The 19,736-nt window shown below is 35.0% G+C and overlaps 2 protein-coding genes across 2 annotated transcripts; one reads left to right on the top strand and one right to left on the bottom strand.

Moving 5' to 3' along the window:
* Positions 1–4,740: 4,740 nt before the first annotated feature.
* On the bottom strand, positions 4,741–5,521 carry LOC108974559. The gene is made up of 2 exons (XM_018942467.1): positions 5,447–5,521; positions 4,741–5,376 (listed from the first exon to the last, which is right to left on the bottom strand). Exons 1-2 carry the CDS (start codon positions 5,498–5,500, stop codon positions 4,810–4,812), a joined length of 621 nt encoding a protein of 206 aa, XP_018798012.1. The 5' UTR covers positions 5,501–5,521; the 3' UTR covers positions 4,741–4,809.
* Positions 5,522–18,832: 13,311 nt separating this feature from the next.
* Positions 18,833–19,736, top strand: LOC108974560 (larval/pupal cuticle protein H1C). Its single transcript, XM_018942468.1, has one exon. It carries the CDS (start codon positions 18,932–18,934, stop codon positions 19,613–19,615), a length of 684 nt encoding a protein of 227 aa, XP_018798013.1. The 5' UTR covers positions 18,833–18,931; the 3' UTR covers positions 19,616–19,736.

Below are 19,736 nucleotides of genomic sequence, written 5' to 3'. Positions count from 1 at the left end.
CATGCACCCTCAATCACTGCAACAATTCGTAAATGTGCCTACAATTGAGTTATCTATCGAGTTATTGGGGAGAAAATTCGTAAAACATAAATAAGTTAACTGTGAGTTTCGCTTATTGCATTCCTCATGCCACAATCCAACCAATTGACCAGCTTTCTCGCCCTCCTCCCGCTGCACACTCGCCGCTTGCGTTGGCTATTAAGGACTCATGACGACTGAAATGRCAATAAGTTGAAAAGTTGCAGCGACAAAGGACAATCAAATAGCTGGACCGAAGACCTGCAGTGGTAAAAAAGTGGCAGGGAGAAAAACAGCGCCCATCAAAGCCATGGCGATTGTCCGAATTCATTGTGAACAATCAGACACAAAATTCGTTGATGRGCCTCTGTCGTTGTATCACATGTGGGCGTTGGTTGTCACAGTTGTCGTGGGCGTTGTTGTTGTTAGTGCGAATAATTTGCCGTTAAACAAATAGACTATTTCTTGCAATTCTACACCCGAGTTTAACTTGTCTTTTTAGTCAATGAATGGGTCTCAAAACTAAAATGAGCGTAGTTTGGATTATTATCGATCTCAGGTCACCCTGTGATCTCCAGCGAAACGATTTTTTACTCTAACGACAATAGAATGCTTTAAAATTCAAATAGGTTTAAAGCTTAGCGCTACCTTTGATAGTCATTTTACAAGAGCCAACTGTCATAATAAACTCTCTGCGAACATATATTATCGAACAAAAATCGTCTAAAAGCGGTCATCTGGTATAAGTTATCTGTCAAACTGTTTTGACAGCAGATATCTGGTGCCTGCTGGTAACCATTCTGACACCTTGTATGCCAGCTAACGGTTAAATCACCGGTTAATTAACCAACAACGCTACCAGATTTTTCTGTTAAAGTTTCTAAAGAATCTAACGTTTCTATGAGTTTCGTTACTTTCGTTACTTTCTTACACAAAGGCCTTATGAGTCGCAATATTTTTATTATGGGTTAGTTTTCGCGCTAATTATTCCAATGCTTTGAAGAAATTGCTTGGCAGTGAACTGACAACCCTTCGGATAAGTGTAATCAGACAAATGCCTGATTGACACTTAACATCCATTTCATTCAAGCCTACGGACAAGTAGCCAAARAACTCGAGTTTACGGGATTATTTGGCGTTACCTAGAAGGAAGAACTTTGAAATCGTTTCTCTACTAAATATTTATTATTATTAAAATAATATCAAATCATCTCTTTTCTAGAATATTATAGTTTAAAAAGTCTCCAATAAGAAAAGTTAACATTTTTTCATGCAGAGAAARTGGTGAACGAGAATAACATATACTATTACTGCCAACTTCCAGTACTAGATTCAAAGTGAGATGCTAGATAAGTAACTCTTATAGACATTTTTTAACCGAAAACTTGGATTATTAACTTTCATCCATTTTGGTCTTCGAAATCACAGAGATTGCGCAAATTTAAAGTCATCTTTTCTTCGCATAAACAGAGTTCGAGAGCTGCGTATGAAGGTCTTAATTACTCGATTCCGAACGAAACAGAATCCAACCTTACCTTACCAACCGTAATTTTTCGGTTCTTTCATCAATATATGTGTACCTATACATATTCGAATGTGTGAGAAGATGTACCATACAGAAATATYATAATGAAATTATGGCAATTCACAATTGTTCTGCTCTCGCCAGTAAATCATTTTGCTGCCCACCGCACTTCCCTAAGCAGTCGTTTGCGCAATTCACAAGTTCACCTTTGATATTTCGCCATAAACAGCCGTTACGCTTGTACATATGTATGTATGTGTAAGACTGTGTTTATCTCTGCTCGTCAGCTCGTTTATTGTCATTACATTCASTGGCACCTGTCGATTCCTTAAAGGCAAAGCCATACCGCTTATAGTCTTTCATAAACAGGGTGTATCGAAGGTGTGTTAAATCAGGAATCTAAAATATAGTATATATTTTATCAATCAATGTTATCAATGAAACTAGCGAGCTTTCTCGAGATTAACCATAAATATTATACGTCAGAGTCAAAATTTGTGGATGCTTAAGTAAAGAAATCATCAATCAATAAAGTCAATTCTATATATCACTCATACGCGAAATTGTAAGAAGTTAAGTGAAAAGAAAGCTAATTTCTGTATTTCAAAATATTATCTCCTTCTGCCTCACCCAGTATGCCATAACTTATATGAGTGTCTATATAAATTGCCTTCATATGACTTACACACGAGTACATACTTCTATTCAACGTTATGATTATCTATGAATGTTCTTTTGTTTATGAGATATGGGCTTCAAAATACTAATACATATAGCACATACCATGTGGATTGTTTGAAACGTGTTTATATATAAATACCCAGACTTATTGCTATCACACTAAAGCTCGTTGCCAGCTTACTTTACATACATACCTTGCAACAAAAATACATGATGTTATACACCTCCGAGTTTTGGTGTTAATTGAAAATCTGTTTGTTGATTTCTCAATTATGAGAAAATTTCCGAAAATATTTACTTTTGYGTAAATTTRAAATTTATATTTAAAAATCCAATATTTTAGCTCAAAATGCGCCCAAAACTATGCGTCTCATAACATTTTTCAGCTTAAACAATAAATCTCATATTAATTGTTGCCTACATTTGGGCGCATTTATATTGAAAGCTATTGAGTTGGTGCAAATTTTTCCTGTTGGGCATTCAAAACTATCTGYAAATATGTATCATCTGTACTACTTCTTCAGACCTACATAGTGCATACCTGACGTAGTAGTACAGATGTGCCTAAATATTTGTGAAAGTGTGCATACATATGTACGTGGACACATTTATAGTAAATGGCATTTGTGAAATGTCATAAAATTGTATTATTGCATTTGTGCTTGATTTTATTTCCGTTTCCGTTGTTGCCGAAAATTATGATGGTTATTGGGTAACTCAAGGCGCTTACTGTTAAATATACAAATGCAGTAATAAATATGTAGATATAGTATAAGTATATTTGAAGATGTGTATGCTTCCGACAATTACGGTACATATTTTATATATCTTCCCCCTAAGCTTTCACTACAATGTGTGTGCAGTTCATATGAAATGTATTTACTTTGGGTGATTTCGTGAATTTAAGTAAAATTTAAAGCATAATAAAAACGCAAATGGACTTAAGGAAATGTGTCCACCCACCTTTTGACTCATATTGTATTGTTACATATTTGAACAGGTGATATAGTAAGGCTTGTGTGTAATTTTTTTTTTTTGTTTACATCGAACGGGTTTCTCGTAATATCGAAGATGAAGGATCGAAAACAATATTTTTAGCATATCATACTGTTTTGCTATCAAAATGCTAAAATGCAGTTCAAGCAAGACGAAAATTAGGTGATGTGTAGAAGATATGTTAACCATGCTAATGCAAAATCTCGTTCCGCCATTTTTATCTTAGTGACGTCCTGAGAAGACTCTTAAAGCCGATGTGGATAAAAATAAAGTCGTTGCTCGATGGAAATCATAAAATAATAACACGAGATATTTCTGCAAGATTAAATAGGTCTAACGCGTCCYTTCACAAGTACATGAAACRTCTAGGATTACTGTCGAAGCTTGACAWATGGATTCCTAATGWTCTTACARAACAAAATTTGCCTCGTCGCATAACCGACTGTGATTTGCTTATCAAACGTTAAGAAAGTGATATCGGCACTTCAATAGAGTGTTCCACCRCGATAATGCGAGACCTTATACACGTTTGATGACTCAACAAAAGCTTTTTCACCTTGAATGGAATGGACTAAATAATATCTCTGTCTCTGCCAAATTGTTTGGATTAGTGAAGCCTTACCTCAAATGTTCTTCTGCTCTATTGGATATGACCTAGCCATCGTAGTCGCTGTCTCTTAATTCGTTGAACTACACATGTCATACTATCGTCGTACAGCTCGAATGCGATATTCGCCGTTGCCAATGCGCAAGGGAACCATTCTTCCGAACCATTCCACAGTGCACTGTGCATTCTCTCGAAAACTGTTATCGTYCATGCCTCTGCACCATAGCAAGACGAGAATAATGAGTGACTTATAGAGTTTCGAATTATTTTCTCTAGCAGCAGATTGAAGACATCGCATTATAGCGAATCGCCTTTTCTGAAACCTAATTTGGTATCGAACGGTTCGGAGGGAGCCTTTCGGATCCTGGCGGAGCTTTCGGTGTTAATCAACGTCTATTTACACAGGCGTATTATTTTTGAGGAAATACCAAAGTCAGACATAATGGGACAAAGGTAGCTTCTTTTCGCGCTCTCACTTTAAATCAGCACATCAAACACCTCTTGGACCATTTTTGGCCTGTCATCAACCCTTTTATGACCGTGGAATCAATCTCTTGGCCAAAAGATGACAAAAGATATCCGATCAAAATGCGGAATATATTATATAATTTCATAAAATATTTTTCACAATAAAAAATTGTGTTTAAATTGCACTAAAAAAAAAGGAAATTACCAAGCGGACGACGCATTATGTAGCGAAGTTAAGAAGCACTTGCGAATGAAATGAAATTGACTACAGGTTTTGAAGAAACCTTTCCAAAAATTTTTAATTCCTAGTCGAGATATCTAGTCGAAGAGTTTTATAACTTTCGATATATTGCCCTATTATTAAAAATGAAATTAGTAAAATATTTATATTCGAAGAAGGCATTCGAAACTAATCATTCTCAGAGAAACGTCCACAAAATTTTTATGCACCTTAAAGTGATTTCAATTTATTCTTCGTTAGATAAAAATTTATAGCGAACAAAAAATTCATCATTTAATTCTTCAACTTCGAGCAAGTCTTCACGTAAGTAGGGAATTGTGTGAATAACGAAACCAAATCGCTCAGTGCCGACTTATTGCAAGTACCATAGTTGCCCGGTGTGGATGACAACTCCTTCGACAAGGTAATCGTCTTACCAATCTGACCCTTCAGCTTCATCATTTTAAACAACAACTTAAAGAAGCAGACAAAAGGAGTACTCTTCTTGGCATCAGCCTGATCATCAAGGTCGCCATTTTTGCAAACATTGCTGTTCAAATGGATAATATCATTGCTGCTTTTCACGACAGCTTGTACTTGATTAATCACAGCGTGCAGGTCCTTCAAAGCGCCARTGTTGCAGTCCTTGAAGGCATTGATGAAATTAACGCCTTCATCGCGTATGCTCATCACACGACGTATGGTGCAATTGACACCTTTGAGTGTACGTAAACTGGCGGTAAGAGCAAACCACAATATACCGAACACGCTGAATGCATCCTCATCACCAAGTTCATCAGCGAGACCCAAAGGAGCGAACTCCACGATTTCATTATCCTCCACGGAGTAATCGATATCGGCCTGAGGAAGAAAGGATGTCAATATTTTCTATGATTGACTATGTCAAGTAAATAAATTTCGTTGTACTTACCGTGGCGTATGCCAAGCACAGGACGAAGGCGAGCGCAAGCACAGCTAACTTCATTGTGATAGGTTTGTTTGGTGGTAAAAGTTGTGACTGAAAATCTTTAGGCTACCGTGCGCTTTTATAATGTTAATGTCAACGAACGAAAGGCACGAAAACATAGSTGTTGGATTAAATGCCGCTTAACTGTACATTGATAATGGTATCGTTATCACCAAATTGATCGAACAACTTAGTTGCCGGCAACGTGTTTTGTTAACGAAAACACTGAAGATTACTAAAGAAAATTGTCGACTATCGCGAAATTGAAAATCCGTTAAGTTGTAGTGCTTAATTGCGGTGAAGAGTTCTTTGTATAAGAAAACTTTTGCTTGCTTTATTTTGACAAGCCTTTTTATGCCAAAAGAATATTCATCGTGGATCTTTAAATTATTTTCAGGTCTAACCTAAAATTCTTTTTTAAACTGATATTAAGTAACGAATCAATTATTTATTGATTAGAAGAATATTTACTTTTTACATGTAGTAATGAAAATATCACGGTATATAGAACTGAAAAATATACCATTAGTTATTATTTCTACATTAGATAACTAACTAATCTTTTTAGCTTTAAAGGCACGAATGCAAACCAAGCCTTTTTTTCTAATGAGTTCATAGTACCTTAATAGGAATTTCGCGAAAACAAAATATACAATTACAGCTGGGTACAAGCCTATTACAAACTAAGAACTAAGAAGGAATATATTCCTTAAACGGAAGAATTTGACTATGTGAACTTAGCATTGGTCCAAAGCCTCACATAATTGCCTGTAAGAGAATAATATGAAATAGAAAATCAATAGAATTTTCAAAAATCTGTTCTATACCTATAACTCGCCTTTTGTTGCAAATTGTTTTTAGACTCACAGCTCCACTCTTTGGTAATAATTTTATTAATAAATTTATTTCAGTAATTTGCATATACTTTCTTCGACAAAGTTTTTATACGACGAGACCATGTTTATAACCTGAGCAGGTTAAATTAAATTTGACAAAAAGTTTGCAACACACAGAAGGATTTTTCTGCGATAMTATAAAGTATACAGTGGCGGATTCAGAGGGGGGAGGAGAAACATTACCACCCCACGCTGCAAGTGTTAAATAGCTAGTCTGAAAAAATATAAAGTAAAAAAATTTAATCCAAAAATTTGGCATTTTATTTCGGAAACAAAATTAAATATTCTCTCCATTTTTTAATATAATAAACAATGCTAAAATACCACTATTACAAATTGTAGCTAAAATTAGAYTAGATTAGATAGATTAAATTATTAATAAATTCAATCACATCCGTAACTGAGAGGCTAAATTTGAAAGGACGTGACTTGWTAGAGAACTTTAAATAGATGCTGCATTCAGATCCAGCTGTGATCTGTTCGATTGATACATTCTCCGCGGTTTTTCCTCCATAATAGACATCAAATATGATAGACCATCCGAAATCGGACACAAAAAGCTATGGAAACGTTGAAGAACTGCGATGTAGACCTACCTCATAATTTATAGTTTTCTTCGCATTTTCTACACACTTTCTCTGACGAATGCGAGCTAAAAACGCTCTTTTTCGACACTTCGCCGTATGAAAACGTAGCTGAGGACGAACATGCTTCAAGATAGATTGATCAGCCTGGCGTTGCGGTACAMGCATCTCAAAACATCGTTTTGTTTTGTGAAATTTTTCTTTTTAATACAAGAACTGACTACAGCATTATAAATGCATTACAATAAAGTATGTAACCCGCACGTCTACCATTCATAATGTTTTTTTTTTTTCAATTGAGTAGAAGTATTAGACAATCGATTTGAATTCGACTTTTCCACTATGATATTAAAGTGTATAAAGACTATATACTATATTTAATGTAATAAATTAATGTTTCATTTTAATGTTTATTTCTTCACTTTTTTCTTGTTTTCCAGTAAACTTGCAGATGGGTCAAACCACGTCAAGTGGTCTATGCGAGAAAACTCCGAWTTTGAAAATTAGCAGTTCAATAGGAAGGGGACCAGAAGCATGCCCCGTGGTATAAATATTTCGTCAAAGTTATTTTTTTGTTAAAATTATTTATGGTTGAAAATTAAAGCGTGATAAAATTGTAAATTTTTTTTTCTTATAAACTACTATTTTGTGAAGTCAAAGAAAAATGTTCGTGCTATATGATAAATATTTTTTCATGGTCTTTTTGCTTAAATAACAATATTGTACACAATTTTTGTTAAACAATTGAMATTTTTTAAGTGTTCTTCACGCTAAAAAAATTGAAAAGTATGTGTTACAACGAGTGGGGTCTCTCACCCGAGGCTGTTGTTGCGTTTTCATTGGGGTGGTTTTTTTACGTGGCGGGTCCCAAACCCAGCGCACAACTCTATGCAGGGAATGTTTCGCCCTCTCACTTTAGCTCGCCTTCAAACGGATGTTCTTAGGCTACCCACAGGATACTTGGTCAAGGACCGGAAGTCGTGAGCTGCGTGAGTCATATGTAAATGAATCGTTTCTGGCCACTCCCAAGTGAATGGSGATCAGAGAACTTTCCTCACTTGCGTGAACTTCTACACATGACTCCATCCTCCACCAACAATGTCAGCCTAGAAATCCAACGCAGGATAACTCTTGCCAACAGGTGCTACTTCTGACTGAGTAGGCAATTAAGAAATAAAGTCCTCTCTCGACAAACAAAAACCAAACTCTATAAGTCACTCATAATTCCCGTCATGCCATATGGTGTAGAGGCTTGGACGATATCAACAACGGATGAGTCGACGTTGCGAGTTTTCGAGAGAAAAGTTCTGCGAAAGATTTATGGTCCTTTGCGCGTGGGCCACGGCGAATATCGCATTCGATGGAACGATGAGATGTACGAAATTTACGACGACATTGACATAGTTAAGCGAATTAAAAGACCTCGGCTACGCTGGCTAGGTCATGTTGTCCGGATGGACGAAAATACTCCAGCTCTGAAAGTATTCGACGCAGTACCCGACGGGGCAAGCAGAGGAAGAGGAAGACCTCCACTCCGTTGGAAGGACCAAGTGGAGAAGGACCTGGTTTAACTTGGAATATCTAATTGGCGCCACGTAGCGAAAAGAAGAAACGACTGGCGCGCGGTTGTTAACTCGGCTATAATCGCGTAGTCGGTGACTACACCAATCAAGAAGAAGAATGCGTTACAACGCGGAAAATATTAACCTTTAAAAATCTGCAAAAAAATGTTTCTTCATTCATATCATTCGAAAGATTTTGAATTTTTTATACATATATAACTTATGTGATCCGAGTAATTTTTAGAACTTTTACTCTATTAAATTTTACTACTTTTAAATCAAAGGTTAACTCTTCAGAAATATCGATTTTCAGTAATTTTGAGTGCCCACTGTAATTTTATTTAATAGCTTCATTGTATGACATATTTATTTCAGATATGCAGTATCYGTAACCAAATACAATTTTTTCTATGACTTTTCGCAGTCATTTTTAATCCTAGGGAGTTTATTATATCATCAGAAAGGGACTATAAATAGTGTTCGCATGAAAAGGCTTTTTTTATTAGAAGTGTGGGTACTTAGTACATGATAGCACAGAGAATTGAAGAGAGTTTTCAAGATAGATATATTACTTAAGGTCAAGTAAAATAGTAATATCAAGAAGACTATGTAAGTCGATGTAGAGCATGAAATAAGTTATTTAAAGTCCTTTTTAAATAATATAGAAATACCTTAATCTCTCTTATGAAGTAACCAAAACTACTTCTTACTTTCCAATTAATAATAATCGCAATTCTCTCATTTTCCGCGTTTGTGAAGAATTTTAAAAGCTTCTTATATAGTTTATTTGCAAGCTATTTTACGAGTTGTCCAGTGTAACTGCTAATCATCACCAGTTCTCGTATTCACTTACAAACACATATGCACATATAAATGTGTATGTTCAAGCTGTATTCCTGATTGCCGTGGCCACTTTGTTATCGTCTGCCCTATTGCTTCATTTCTATTGTTCTTTTCTTAATGTTATTGTATCCAATTACAAATGACGTTTAGTRTGTGAAATGAACAAAAGTAGAAAAGTCAATTATACGCAAGACATTGAAGTCCTACTTTTGCTATGTTATAAGACATGCCCAGTAGGAAAAATCAGTTCGAGTTTGGGCTTACTACCAAATAAGTTTTATATGTTAAGAATTTTTGTAAAAAAAATATGAAAAATGTGAAAAAAGATGAATAATAAAAAGAAAAAGCTCTCACTAATGTTTCATCTCATCACATAATATAATATATGTGACCTGGTCTACGGAAAGGGGGCTTAGGTGTCAAAAAATCAATTTTCACTTTTTAGTTGATTCGGATGGAAAATGAGATGCTTTTTTTTTTAACAGCTGTTTCCCAGCAAACTAGTTTTCGCACGTTAGCTCCCTTTTCGTAGACCAGGTCACATATATTATGTAGTCAACACTTATATCTTCTGACAAAAATCGAGCCACTTCTTCAATTTTACCGCTAAGAAATACTTTCGACGGTTTTTAAGCAATTGTGGCCCACATTTTGACGCATTGTCAAAGAAGTGTTCAATAACAGAAAACTAGGATAAAAGCTTTCAATAACATAAGGTTAGAAAACGGAGATCATAACAGWCCATTCATTATTTATGTTTCTAAAAGAACATTAAAATTTTCCACATTTAATAGCTTTCGAGGTAATTATAGTAAAATTTTCCAACAAGGTCATCACCTCGAACCCACAGGATGCCATTGCACTCTCCTAAACGCCTGCGCTACCTTCTTSCCACCCATCGGCGATTCTTTATCTTCGTCACTTGCACCTCTGGCTTTCTCGCGCCATTGCATCGAACTAATTTTCAACGTTTGTGCTCGTTGTTGGGCACACAAACGCCTGTGCGCGCCAAATAGAAGAGAAAATGCGCTTTCTTAGCTAATTGGAATTGAAACATAAATTAAAAGTCGGAAACAGAAACACATTCGCCAAGCGGTGCTARCACAAATAAACAATAAAAAATCACAACAACMACAACAGCAATAAACCTGAGCTCCTCCAAGTTGTAGTGGAACTTAGGCGAAAGGACCTCGCTCTTGTGTATGTGTGTGCGTCAGGATATTACGAAACGTCTCATTTTACGCCCGTGCCAGGCACTGAGTATCCTTYGGCKCCTCACTTCTCAGCCTTGCCGCGCTTGTCACGTTGCAACTTTTGTGGTAATGTGCGAACATTACTATTACTGTTTTCTGTTTTATTTGCTGTTGCTATTGCTGTTGCTTTTATTGTTGTAGTTGCACAACAAATGACCGCCAGGCGRTACTTCAGGCTTCGTTGATTCGTCTTTTGCTGTTGTCAGAAGATTAACTGTCGGCAATAATTTTGCTGCGCTTCGAATTTTTTTTCTCCTTCGCGTGTGTGTTTATGTGTGTATTGGTGTATTGGTGTATGTAAGACATTGCAGCCCCGTATGTTGGTTAATATTTCATCTAGGTGCTACAGTTTGCAATTGTTTTTGTATGCTAGTTGTATGTAGTTATGTTGGCTGCGCCGAAGTGCGACTGTCAAAGATGAATGTGGGAGCAATAAGCCTTTGATTGGTTTCGATATAAAAATTTACTGCCCAAGTGTTTTATGGCAGCTCGACTGCTATGTGTGGACTGWAATTACATACATGCATACTATATGTTATAACAGTATACTTRACGTTTTGGTTTATATGTAAGCTTTGATCAAAATTGTTATAAAACGTATTGCAGTTTGAGAGTTTGAGTGGCAGCGGAAAATTTAAGCTTTGCAATTGTAATGATGATTACTTCTCAAGTACTTATGTGCCTTCACACTTACTTGGTTGGAAGGTGCTTTCTCACAGCAGACTTTTATTAAACTAAAAAAATTAACTTCAAAAATTAATCGGAATATATCACTTCAATATTTGTATATTTTGTAAATGTGCATTTGTATACTATACGGTATATACTTCAAGTATTAAGCAAACAACAAGAATGAAAAAACCAAAAATTGCTGAGTCGTTGTACCCTAAACAGGGTACATCAAGTTTGCCCCGATGTCTCTAACGCCTCAGAGAACCTATAGARCATATACGAATATATGTATAAAAATGATCAGTTTTTGAGATATGGAAAACTGGACTTAGGACTAAAAGTAAACAAAAGAGTAAAATGTAAAGAAAGTGGTCACTGACCCCAAAGTGAAAACAAAGGTTATTCACTTGGCTAAATATAAACAAAGGTTATGGACTTGGCTAAAAGTAAACAAAAGAGTACTTGACCTCATAAAATGTAAACAAAAGGGTCACTAACCTCGGCAAAATGTAAATAAAAAGGTCATTGACCTCATTATGTACACAAAGGAGTCATTGTCTTTGGCGAATGCAAAACAGAGTCACTGGTGCCAATACGTAGACAAAGGTTATTGAATTGGCTAAATATAAACCAAAGTTGTGGACTTGACTAAAAGTAAACATAGGTTTCTTGGCCTCATAAAATCAAAATAAAACGGGTCATTGACCTTATGAAATGTAAACAAAAAGGTCACTGACCCCATAAAATGTAAACGAAAGTTGTATAGAAAGGTTTTGAAAATAAGGACCACAGTGTAAATAAGGGTTCGTTGATCCCTTTAAATCTACAAAAATGGGATTGAGAAAAAAATGTAATTAAAGACCTGTCTGAAACACCTATAGAAGCGTTAGAGTTCAGAAAATCATGCTGGCCKCTACACTAGAGATTCATCTGAAATCACGAATAAAAATATATTGAATTTTCACTAATAARGTTACAAAACAGCTAACATATGTAGATGTTCTTATTGACGCCGATAGATTCCAATAAAATCTTTAAATGAAACGAAAGCTTCTTTTGAAACGATTTTCATTTCTCATGGATGAAACTAGTTGAAATTTTTGGTTTTGTGTACTATATATATCGAGATAAGTATAAAAAAATTTTCCAGAAGCGCTTCTCATCTTCTCCCTACATATCCCATCTGCTTATTCGCCACTATGTTGCCCGCCACTTCCACGACTTCGAATATATGGTAGTTAATATTTATTTTGCCGGCACTTCATGATATTATTTTATATTCAAGTTAACTTTCTGCGAGTTACGCGACTTCATCTATTACATAAATGATGTGAAACTTTTCGAAGCCAACAAGGATAACTCAATATGGAAACAAAAAGCAATATAGTATATGTATGTATAAAGAAACAGAAAACAATTATTAAAAAACTCAACAATATTGCAAATGAAATAATTTTTTTGTTATTCTCGGCCATTGCAAGTTCCACAATTTACAAATTGCTTTTAAATGGGCTGTAAAAAAAAGTTTTAATGAGTTTTCAGCGGACGCCATACCGCTTGGCCAGTACTCGGGGAGTTAACACCTACCTAGTTATTATAGTAAAGATATAAATATACAACTACATATACATATATACAATTCGTATATAGTATTATATGATAAATAAAACAATAACAAATTCCAATAAAGTGAGGTTAGAATGAAGTGTAAAAGCTGGAGGTTCACTTCAAGACCCATAACTTAATACGATTGTATTAAGAATTTACAATAATTTATTATATACATATATTATTATTATATTAACACCTTTAATTATATTAAATATTTTAACAGCAACAAAGAAAGTACCTCTAAATTCGTGAAAATCACTAAGAAGTTAACGGAAAAAGCAACAAACAATCTTTACAATGAAATCAAATTTATTGAAAACAAAAAGGAAAATACAAGAAAAAGCACAATAAAAATGTAAACAAGTAAATGAAAAGTTAAAAAAGTCATTATAWTAATAACAATAACAACATCATTATCGACCAAATGAGCTTGGAAGTACAAGTTCATGTCGGAAAGTTGCTCAGTGAGCAGCAGGCGAAATTAAGCGAAGTATAATGAAATTGTCGCAGCAAAAAAATTGTGAAAAACAATAAACAACAACAAAAACATGGGAAAATTGACGGCAAGTGAAAATGTTGGCGCAGTATATGTTTGTGTCCACCCTGTTCAAAAGCAAAATGTATCAAAATATTGCAGTAGGAAATTAATTTTGGCGCCCACCCGCCTATTCACTATCTGCTAATGCTTCACCCTCGGTATTCGCGTGTAATTGTATTTATGGTAGTTTCTTTGCCACTCCTTCGTTATTATTTCTGTTTTTTTTTCTTTTTGTTTGTTTGGGAGGAAGTACTTTTTTAATGTCGTTTTTAGTTGTTGTTGCTATTTTTAGGGTCGTTTACAAATAATGCAACATTTAATCTAATTTTCCGTGAAAACGAAGTATAGCACAGTGAAAGTGAGAATTTGTGATAATTGCAAAGTCAAGTTTCTTACGAAGAAAATTTAAAAATAGAAGTACTTCTGAGTATCAATTTCGTACTATTTGTTTAAGAAAAACATGCACAATAGTATTCTTCAAAGTTTTTCACCTGCAGCTATAAGGCTAAGCTTAGTGAAACAAAGAAGGAGCAAGTTCTTGGCTTTAAGGCGACTGAGGCCAAATCTTTAGAGCCTCTGTTTTCCAAATAACTTTTAAGCTTTTGCAACATGAAGCCGAGCATTATCATGATGGAAAATTTTTACCTCGTGCCTAGTGGCAAGTTCGGGACATTTTCCAGCAATCATCCACTCAATTTGATGAGTTGTGGTCAGCGACGTTCCCACATAAGGTTTCACCCTATATTAAGAGCGCTTAACTCAGCACACTCTTCTGACCTTACTAAATACAAAGCATTACTTTGTCATCATGGATATTCGGCTTTGACGTTGATTTGGCTGGCTAGTCAAGTTTCATTTTTCATCGCTTGTCATAATCCGATGCAAAAAAATATATTTTGGCATTCTAGCAGCATTTCTGAAATACAAAATGAAATTACAAAGTCTCTGAGCTTCAATTCATTTGGAACCCTTGCTTTTCCGAATACGTTTAAACGTTTTGAAATAGCTACTTGGTTGTCTGCCAAGGACCCTTGGTGTATTTAAAAGCTCTTGAAAGTTTAATTTCCAAAAGCCATAAATCTATTGATAATAGTAGAATAATAAAGTTCGTCTGACTGAGCTCCGAAAACAGGAAAATAACACAGTTATAAAAGATTTTCTTTCGAGTAAAATTATCAAACTATCATCTGCTTCTCTCTCTCTGCGATGAAGTCAAACTTGAGGCAGTTGTTATTATCATATCAACATCTAAGTTCATCATAAACACCTCCGGACCATATATTAGCACGAACATTATGCAAATAATTCACGAAAAACTTTTGTTCTGAAGGAAATAAGAATTGTTCAGTGTAAACAAATTTCTCTTTTTCAAAAAAAAAAAAAAAAAAGAGGTAAGGAAGTGCTAAGTTCGGGTGTCACCGAACATTTTATACTCTCGCATGATAAAGTGATAATCGAGATTTCATTATCCGTCATTTATATATTTTTTTATATTGCTGTAAAATTAATTAGATTAGATCAATTTGTGTACTTTGAGCAGTGAATTGTATTTTCATTTATTTTAACTGTATTGAATAACATATTTTTTTGGTGAAAAATTAGGTTAGGTTAGGCACTGAGTTCTTCGTGTTCGATATCAGGGTCCTTGAAAAGTTATAGTCCGATCACGACAATTTTTCCACAAGGGATACCTCAGCTTAAATACCGTATTTGTGTAAAGTTTTATTCCGATATCATCATTGGTTCCTAATGTGTATATTATACAGGGAAGGCATCAGATGGAATTCAAAATAGCGTTATATTGGAAGAAGGCGTGGTTGTGAACCAATTTCACCCATATTTCGTACATATCATCAGGGTGTTAAGAAAATATTTTATACCGAATTTCATTGAAATCGGTAGAGTAGTTCTTAAGATATGGTTTTTGGTCCATAAGTGGGCGACGCCACGCCCATTTTCAATTTAAAAACGAAAACCTGGGTGCGGCTTTCTTCTGCCATATCTTCCGCAAAATTTAGTRTTTCTCCCTAATGCGATCGTTTGTGCCAAATTTCACTTTAATATCTTTATTTATGGCTTAGTTATGACACTTTATAGGTTTTCGGTTTTCGCAATTTTGTGGGCGTGACAGTGCACCGATTTTGCCCATCTTCGAACTTAACCTTCTTATGGAGCCAAGAAATACATGTACCAAGTTTCATCATGATATCTCAATTTTTACTCATGTTACAGCTTGCACGGTCAGACAGACAGACATCCGGATTTCAACTCTACTTGTCACCCTGATCACTTTGGTATACATAACCCTATATCTGACTCTTTTAGTTTTAGGACTTACAAACAACCGTTATGTGAACAAAACTATAATACTCTCCTTAGCAACTTTGTTGCGAGAGTATAAATATGTAAAATAATAAGTATACATTCGTTGCTTTCTAGTAGTGTTTTCGGAAAGGTTTTGGTTTTATACCTCACTTGTTTCCTGTTACTTTTTATCAAAGAGCTTTTGATTTTCACAGTAACAATTACATATAAAGTCTATTCATATGGATTATCACAACAAGTGAACTAACCTCATTAGACTTCAATTCAGATGACCTAAGTAATTCGAATTTTTTCATCTTCCTCCCGTTTTTCCATCTCTATATATTACATGTATATATATACATATGTAGGTATATATACGATCATATGTAAAAAGTTTAATAATCTTAGCAAAGTTTTTATGAAAACCTTTAAAGATAAATAACACTTTTCAGCTTAAATTAAAGCATAAAAGCACATCTTTTCAACAGTCACAAGTCTTTGTCTCACACTACCTCCTTTCTGAAAGCGCCAATCCACAAATAATACAATAATAATATCAAAAGCTACACTGTGTAATGTTAGGGAGAAAATAATAATAGTAATTTTAGTGGTTCATACATGTGATGGATACCCATTAGGAAAAATTTGAGCTCACCACGCATACGAAATTTGGAAGAAAGGAAAATTAAAAAATTGCTTCAACCAAATTTTATCAATGAAAATTAAATCAATTTTTCATTTACTATCAGGAGTGATTCTGGCTATGTGAATTGAAACACTTTTTTCACAAAAAATGAAATGATTCAAATCATTTCTATTCATTTCAAAAGAGAGATTTTTGTTGACAAATATTTTCACATAAAAAATACCAAATAGAGTMTATTTCTGAGTAGCTTATAGGAGAAAAAAACATTTTTAAATTCACTCAAATATTATTCATATTTTCGAYATCATAAAATTTCTCTCAGGGTTTGCGACCGTTAGCTTTCGCAATCGAATCCGAGTACCCAATTCTCTCATCAAATTAAATCAAGCGCAGTAATAGAATCGCCGTTATGTTCCCGCATGCACAATAAAACAAAACTCAATGCATTCATAGTGGGTAATAAACATTTGCTCACACATGTGTATATGTAATAGTACATAACTCCTGACATATACACGTATATTTATATATATCATATATGTACCATTACAAAACGTCAGATATTTCTATTATATCATGTGTGCACTCCGCACTTAATTGGTTATACATAGATGGAGGGGAGGCTACAAATCGCCAAGGAATCAAAGATTGGCTGTACTAWGTTAACATAGTTAAGACATGTCATATTACTCGTATTTACACCCAATATAATTTTAAAGCGTAACTAAATATAATATATTTGCTGAAGATAATTTTGATTTTATAATAAAGCATTTTGAAGTAAGTATTAAGAAGCTTTAAAAGGTTTATGAATGAAGGATATGATATTATTTGTGTCTCGCATTGTAATTTCATTCCATTGATATTTCAATATCAGTATCATATTCTGTACAAAAGATTAACAACCGGGCTGATATAAGTATAATCCACCAAGACAGGTGACTAAAAATTAATTTTTTCTCGATTTACATATCCATAAATAAACTTCAAATCAACAAAAAAATATTGAGCGGCGAATAAATACATATATTAATTGTCATGCCAAGCATAGCAAAAGATAAATAAAAATTATAAAAAAAGAGGATATAACATTCGTAGGGAATCTACATACTCTCTGCTATATAATCGCGTTATAGACTATAAATCCTAAGATATGTATGATTTCAATATTTTTATGGTCATTCTGATTAATCATCAGTAGCAGTTAACATAATAAGATTTTATAACATATTGTTAACATTCCGATTTGGAAGTACTATGTTCAAGTCTTTGAGTAGATAATTTATCGGGGATATGAAAAATTATATATACTTTTTTGTACTGCATTACAGTGAATTATTATGATATTCACCACCAAAACGGAATAAAACCCTTAAGCAATCTCAAGCAGTAAAGAAATAATTTTAGTTGTCCTATGTTCAAGCTGTGAACTCTTTTCCATGAAGAAAATTTTTATTTTGTTAATAAATCTAAGACCGCGATTTATTAACAAAATAAAAATTTGTGGTCTTTCCTAAATTCCCTATCCATGTATGTATATGTTACTATGGTGTTCTAGGATATTTTTAGCAGCAAGAATAGACTGGGTTAGTAAAGTATGGAATGAAGTTAAAAGTATTTGAGAGTTAAAATCTCAAAAAAAWTTTTATAGAGAAAAAAATTCTCTTTCTTCTATTAAATTACGTATTTAAAGGGCTTGTACGGAACCGGAAGTTACAAAAATCTCTAAGAACCTCTAACCTTTCATTTACAAAACAATCTTTACATAATCTGAGGGAATTTGATAAATTTCTATAAACTTATCAGGTGAAATACTTGGTTTTGAAGTATYTTATCTAAAAATAACTGAAATATCTAAAACCGAATAAAGAAAACATGAATAAACACAAAAAAACTGAAGCCGGCTGATCGCTAACCAATCTCGAACGACATCGCTCGGTCACTAGGCCAATACGCATTGGCTGATCGTGAGCGCGACCATGAGCAAGGTGTGATTAGATTTGTAGGTGGCAAAATTGATTTGTAATGCTGCTGCCACTCAAGCGGCGGTCGAAATGACAAGTACAAACTGGAATGCCACAAATACATATGTACATATGTATAACRKCAAAGATAAGGTGCAAACGAAGTGCGTATATAATTATCACGAAAAAATTGTGTACAAAGCAAACCAAGATTTCTTAATTGCGGTTTCTTTTATACCGTTAATGGGTAACATTGAAAAAAATATGTATTATGATTTATTATGAAGCGTGCAAATAAAGTGCACCAAAGTCAAAATCGACGAATATTGCCAACTAATGCACACCCACAAATTTATTTGTGTAACACTGATTTGTTGTTATAAAATKATTAAATAATATGCTCGAACCGAAAATTAGCTGTAATTACTATAAAACGCCTCGTGAGCCTTGGCAACAGCATCAGTTCCCGTTTCAGCTTCACAACGCTTAGAGCAACAGCTTACAGTTGGCGAAATATTTGGCGAAATATTTGGATTACTCTTCCACAGGATCAATATTATCAAACTCCACAAAATGACATTCAAATTCATTGTATTCTCAGCGCTTTTGGCCGTCGCCAGCGCCGGCGTTTTACACCATCCCGTCAGCTATGCGCATGTTGTCAATCCCGCTGTGGATGCCGTCGCCGCRACACACCAGAACGTGGTGCGCTCCTTCGGCGGTACTGTCTCCCAGTACTCGAAGAACATTGAAACCCCCTATTCCAGCGTACACAAATCGGACACTCGCATCAGCAACAACGTCTACACACCAGCCGTCGCTAAGACTGTCACCTACGCTGCACCGGCTGTGACAAAGACCTTCGTAAGCGCACCTTCACAAACCGTATATGAGCAACATGAGGCCGTACCCGCCGTGTATGAACACGTCGAACCCGCACCAACTGCTGCTGTTTATACCCATGCCGCGCCAGCTGTGGCCAAAACCGTCAGCTATGCCGCTCCCGTTCACCAGCTGTATCATCATGAGGCTCCTGTCGCCAAAACCGTGAGCTACGCTGCGCCAGCTCCGGTTTACCAACATAAAGCTGCTCCAGTGGCCACCACCACCTACAACCATGGTCCAGCTGCCACCACTTACACCCACAATTCACCATCGGTCGCCGCTTATGGTTCCAGCCAAACTGTGCACTACTCACCCGCTGAGATGGTCTCGCACATGAGCTTCGATGGTTTCGGCACACACTGGGGATTCTAAGTAGCTTTTGCCRTTGCATAAGACTGTACTGCGGAACTGTTCAACGCGTTTGAATTTATTTTGTTAATATTTTAACTTTTTGTTGTTKTTATTTTGTGTTTACCGTASCAACACATTTGTT

This window comes from Bactrocera latifrons, unplaced genomic scaffold (assembly GCF_001853355.1).
Source record: "Bactrocera latifrons isolate USDA-ARS-PBARC rearing strain unplaced genomic scaffold, ASM185335v1 scaffold_567, whole genome shotgun sequence".
NCBI lineage: Eukaryota > Metazoa > Arthropoda > Insecta > Diptera > Tephritidae > Bactrocera > Bactrocera latifrons.
This window is presented reverse-complemented; position numbering and strand designations above follow the sequence as displayed.